The sequence below is a fragment of the Octopus bimaculoides genome, chromosome 19 (assembly GCF_001194135.2).
Source record: "Octopus bimaculoides isolate UCB-OBI-ISO-001 chromosome 19, ASM119413v2, whole genome shotgun sequence".
Lineage (NCBI taxonomy): Eukaryota > Metazoa > Mollusca > Cephalopoda > Octopoda > Octopodidae > Octopus > Octopus bimaculoides.
The window spans coordinates 6,714,053-6,719,297 of record NC_068999.1 but is presented as its reverse complement, the minus strand read 5'-3'; the positions used below and the strand labels follow the sequence as shown (position 1 = coordinate 6,719,297).

Here is a 5,245-nt window from a genome sequence, read left to right as displayed (position 1 = left end):
ATATAATTAAATGTGTATATATATATAAATATATGTGTATACACACGCATACGTCTTATTCTTATGGCGGCCTGTATGACGTACACACGATCACACATGTTAACATATCAATAAATCTTCTCTTAAACATTCCACCCGGTTGTGTCTCTTATTTCCCTCTGGTACACATATGCATTGTTGTATCTATATTTATTGTATCGACCGTATGATGTACTAAGGAGCCATTCTTGTCACCTCTCTTCACACAGACGTCACAAATCGGCGACCAGTTCCAACTCCTTGAAACTACAAAAATAATTATAACCGGTATCATAAACATTCCATTCCATTATATGTGTTTCTGATTCTGAATAGTGGACAACTGACGGGCTTCTTTCAGTTTCCATCACCAAATCCACACAGAACTTTTGGTCGGCTTGTGATTTAGTAGAAGACATTTGCCCAAGATACCACGCTGTTATCTCTTTCGGACCACCACGTTCAACGTTATCGCACAATTACGTGTTTTAATGATGGTTTGCAAAAGACTTCACATCCTACTTACAATGCCACCATTTTTTTGGAGAACGATGAAATAAATCTTTGGTGAGCATCACTGTGTTCTGTTAAGATATTCAGAAACACAGGTGTGATATGAAGGAAATTTGGCTGCTATATCTAGCAGTATAAAGACTACATACAGGCAAACATTTTGGCTTAAGTATATATATATTTATAGGGATATGTGTAGATATGGATAAAAGAACGTTTGAACAACACGATAAAAAAAGACAGACCACGTTGCTAGTTTAGTTTCACAACACAAGTAATGTTTTTACTTTGGAACGTTTCTTTTTTCACCAAAACAATTCGCTTTTTAGACTTTTGCTCCAGTCTTTTTTTTAAACACGAAAAACGAACCAGCCCCATATGGTGTAAACTTGGATTAGCGCCACATAATGAAGTGATTAATATATATATATATATTAATCTATGATAACAGTAACAAGGTTATAGGAACGACATAAACAAAAGAAGAACAACAAAAAAATGTGATTTGTGGGTTTGCCTGTTTTACATAAAAGCAAGGTGACCGGTAATACTATTAACAGGGCAAAGTGTAAAAGAACAATTCTAAAACATGAATACCAGCAATAAATATATTATAATAATGACAACAACGGTAGTTTCCATGAGAGATTCAATCAAAAAAGAAAGACCTCATTCCGTGGAGGTCAAAATTGAGTTGCAAAGTAAAAATTCTACCTGATATTTTGATGGAAACTTCTTATAACACGACCTCAAGATGCGTTATTTACAAAATACCAATTAAGACTGAAGAGTAATCTCCCGTATCCAACCAACGGCTCCTCCTCGTTATTCTTTCATTCGGTGATTCGGTTAATCTTTTCTTAGTGCAGCGATTCGATTATTCTTTCATTCGTTTGGTTTGTCTCTGACTTGGCTTTTCTTTCATGATTTGCTTTTTTGTCTAATGTGGCTGCCACACAAATGTTCTTCATAATTTGCACAGAAAAGATTCCACCCGATCTCTTAATCGGCAACAGATAACAACCAAATGTTCTCCAATTCATATCCTGCCGTCTTATATAAGATCAGAACAATTTACCGTATTTGTTATGCCATATAAAATGAATATATATATATGTATATATTACGGAGATGTACTTGCATAGCAAATGACCTGATCTGAGATCGTGTGCTGGATCGAAAACAATTGCAGCGTGGAAGGTGTTTATAACCCATTTAAAATAACACACAAAAACCATTAGATTCACTTCAACATTTAAATTTAATTTGTCAAAATATTTTCGTCGCTTTGAGACCGCGACCTGTTCACTGACAAAATTCTGTGCTGCATCTCTGTGTGTGTATATATATATATACATATATATATACATACTGTTGTGTCTGGGGAGAGTCATTTTCTTTTTGTGCCTTATAATTTAACACACTCACCAGTAAAATTTCCACTTATTCCTTATTTTTAATTTCTTAAAATTTTCGTTGCGTCTTGCAACCTTTTCAATAGTCTTTCAAGAGTCAAGACTATTGAAAAGGTTGCGAGACGCAACGAAAATTATAAGGCACAAAAATTCAACGCATTACATTCTATTTTTTGGTCAGGTTGAATGGCATTATCTATATATGGCCACCACGACGTTATCCTCCAACCAAAAGATTTGGCTCAAATACTTGCAAAAGAATGGATTCCATTGATTGCACAGAAGGTTCCTGCCACCGGCAGTAAACCCCAAGCGACGGATTAAATCTATTACTGAAGTTAGCGGGATTTGAAATCGCAACTGATTTTCTTATTGCTCCGCCAATCTAACCGACCTGGATTGGCAGATTTTTTAAAAATCGAATTCATATGCAAAGTAGACTTCAGTCTGAACAAAGACATCGAGACAGTCCATTCAACACTTTAACGACCGTCCTAATTCATCGAAGGTGAAATTAAAAATTCTAAAAAGGTGGTGAGAGGGGGATGGTACTCGATATGCCCATCTGGAAATTTTATTTTGCATTTTCTGATCATAAAACGAAAGAAAACCAGAAGTAAGCCTTGTGCATGAATTTTAACGATTCTAGCTCTGTATGATTTAGTTTCGATTTTTGCCGGTTATTGATTGACGGAAGTTAACGAATGATGACACAATCAGAGCGGTCTCTTCCTCTTCCGTCTGCCTTGTTCTATATGCTCACATTTAGGGAAAGCGCGTGCGCGCAAGTTTATGCGAGAGAGGGAGAGATTGAGAGTGAGAAAGAGAAGGGAAAGGAAGAAAAGACAGCATGCACATGATTAGAGAAAAGGTGAGTGAGATAAGAGAGAAAAAGAGAGCGGGAGAGCCAAGAATAGACAAAAAGAAGAGAAAGACTAAAGAGAGAGAGAGAGAGGGGAGATAAGAGTGGGAGAAAGAGAAAACGTAGAGAATGAGTCTGTCTAAAGAGAGAGGAAATGAATTAAAAAAAAATTAAATAATGGGAACAATTTTGATTAGCGGAAGAAATTAGAAATTAAGCATGAATGAAGAGAATGACAGAGAAAATCTGAGCTTGAATAAAGAGAGACAGAGAATGACGGAGACTAAACTGAGAGAGAGAGATGAAGAAAGAAAAAAAATGATCTTGATTAGACAAAGAAATTAAACTCGAATAAAGAGAAAGACAGAAAAACCGAGAGTAAACAAAGACAGAAACTGAGTGTGAATAAAGAGAGAGAGAGAGAGAGAGTATAAGTAAAGAAACAGAGGGAGAGAAATATGAACAAAGGGGGAAATGATGTTGATAAGATAGATAGATAGATAGAAAAGATAGATAGATAAATAGATAGATAGATAGATTGATAAATAGATAGATAAATAGATAGATAGATAGATTGATAAATAGATAGATAAAGAGATAGAAAAGATAAATAGATAGATTGATAAATAGATAGATAAAGAGATAGATAGATAGATAGGAGAAAGAGGAAGATAGATAAATAGATAGATAGATTGATAAATAGATAGATAAATAGGAGATAGATAGATAGATAGATAGATAGGAGAAAGAGGAAGATAGATAAATAGATAGATAGATAGATAAATAGAAAGAAAGAAAGAAAGAATATTGTGTAAGCGTTGAAAAGAGATGTTACAGGAGAGTTCCACTAATTAATAAAAGCATGACCAGGAGAGTTCATCAGTCAACTTCCGGTTACCGGTTTTTTTCATAAAACCTGATTTTTTTTTGTGGGTTGGGGTTGGTGTCTGACGGTTTTTTTCAGTCTCTTGTCCACCTCTCGCCTAAAGAAACACGTTTTAACTGTAGTCCTTTAGATATCGTACCATAATCAGAAGGCACTACTGGCAGAAAAGAAAAGAAGCTATTTATTTTTTTCATTTTTTTTTACCCCCAAAAGAAAGAAGAAAGCCAAAAGAGAAAAATATATTTATTGGAAGAAGAAAGATAACAGAAAAAATTAACATCAAGCAAGGAAGGCCAGAACAGGAACCTCTATTGAAAAGTGGCGAGGTGTATATTTTAGAGACAAGACTGTTACAAATCACATAATTAATTAACAGTATTATCACAAGCCGAACACACCAAAGTAACAACTATTAGCATTAATTTGTTATTCCCATTATTACTATCACTCTAGTATTTACCATCATCAGCTTCAACAACAACAATAATAACATGAATAGCAGTCCATATGCACACATACATGTATGCATACACATCATATACGCATACGCATATACACGCACGTGCAAACTGATTGATACAAAGGTAATAATTATGTGAGCCAATTAAACTGAGCTTCATTGGACATTGACAACATTCAAAGCAGGGATATTATATATATATATATGTATATATATAGTGAACAAAAATAATGTTATTAATATCTTTAATAATAATATAACATTCGTAAAAAAAATAATACCAATAATAATATTTCTTTCTTTATTTTTTATTTGTTTTAATAATTTTCACTCTTTTTATATATATATGTATATATCTATATATATATTTTTCAAGAGACAAACCTACCATCATCTTTAATCATCATTACCAACATCATTAAAAAAAAAATTACTAATGAACCGTTCATCACATCGTCATTATCTTCATTATTCCTAAATAATAACTACAACATCAACATCAATAATGGATTATGATTTCAAGATGAAAACTGCTGCTGAGCGTGCGAAGGTTGAAGAATTGTTTGACTATGAAGGTTGTAAAGTTGGAAGAGGAACATACGGACATGTTTATAAAGCCAAACGGAAAAACAGGTGAGTCTCGCTCCCTCCTTCTCTCTCTCTTTGTGCCTGTCTTTATACATCTAGTAAATAAATACGTTTCACCAATTATACATACATGCACAGATACACACACACAGACATGTATGTTCTCACAGCACACACACACACACATGTATAAATATACACACACACATGTATGTATAACAAGTTCTATCATTGGTTTATATGTCTTGAAGTCGCTAATCCAGGCACATTTTTTTCTCTCTGTCCACTTTCTTTCCTTTTTTTCGAAGAACAGAGGCTCAAAATATCACTTTTTCCCATTTTTACCTACCATCAAACTAATGTCTCTTTCATCTGTACATTTGAACAATATATATATATATATATATATATATGCTAAGTATCAGAGCGAATAAAAAAGATTCAATCCATAATTTTTAGTCCGACTACATATATATATATATATATATATATATATATATATA

The 5,245-nt window shown here is 33.5% G+C and overlaps 2 protein-coding genes across 3 annotated transcripts in view; one reads left to right on the top strand and one right to left on the bottom strand.

Annotated features, from left to right (window-relative positions):
• Positions 1-1,351, bottom strand: part of LOC106878349 (methylcrotonoyl-CoA carboxylase subunit alpha, mitochondrial) — a 16,066-nt gene extending 14,715 nt beyond the window's left edge. Inside the window, exon 1 of one of the 2 annotated variants that reach the window (XM_014927539.2) lies at positions 1,246-1,351. The gene's annotated coding sequence lies outside the window, so the exon portion shown is untranslated. Of the gene's footprint in view, positions 1-776; positions 798-1,245 lie in introns of those variants that run through there. The other variant, XM_014927540.2, reaches the window with a different exon arrangement.
• A 2,342-nt stretch (positions 1,352-3,693) lies between these two features.
• LOC106878348 (cyclin-dependent kinase 8-like) overlaps positions 3,694-5,245 on the top strand; it is a 20,216-nt gene continuing 18,664 nt past the window's right edge. The window contains 1 exon segment of the mRNA XM_014927538.2: positions 3,694-4,787. Within this exon segment, the coding sequence (XP_014783024.1) occupies positions 4,660-4,787 (128 nt within the window). The 5' untranslated portion in view covers positions 3,694-4,659.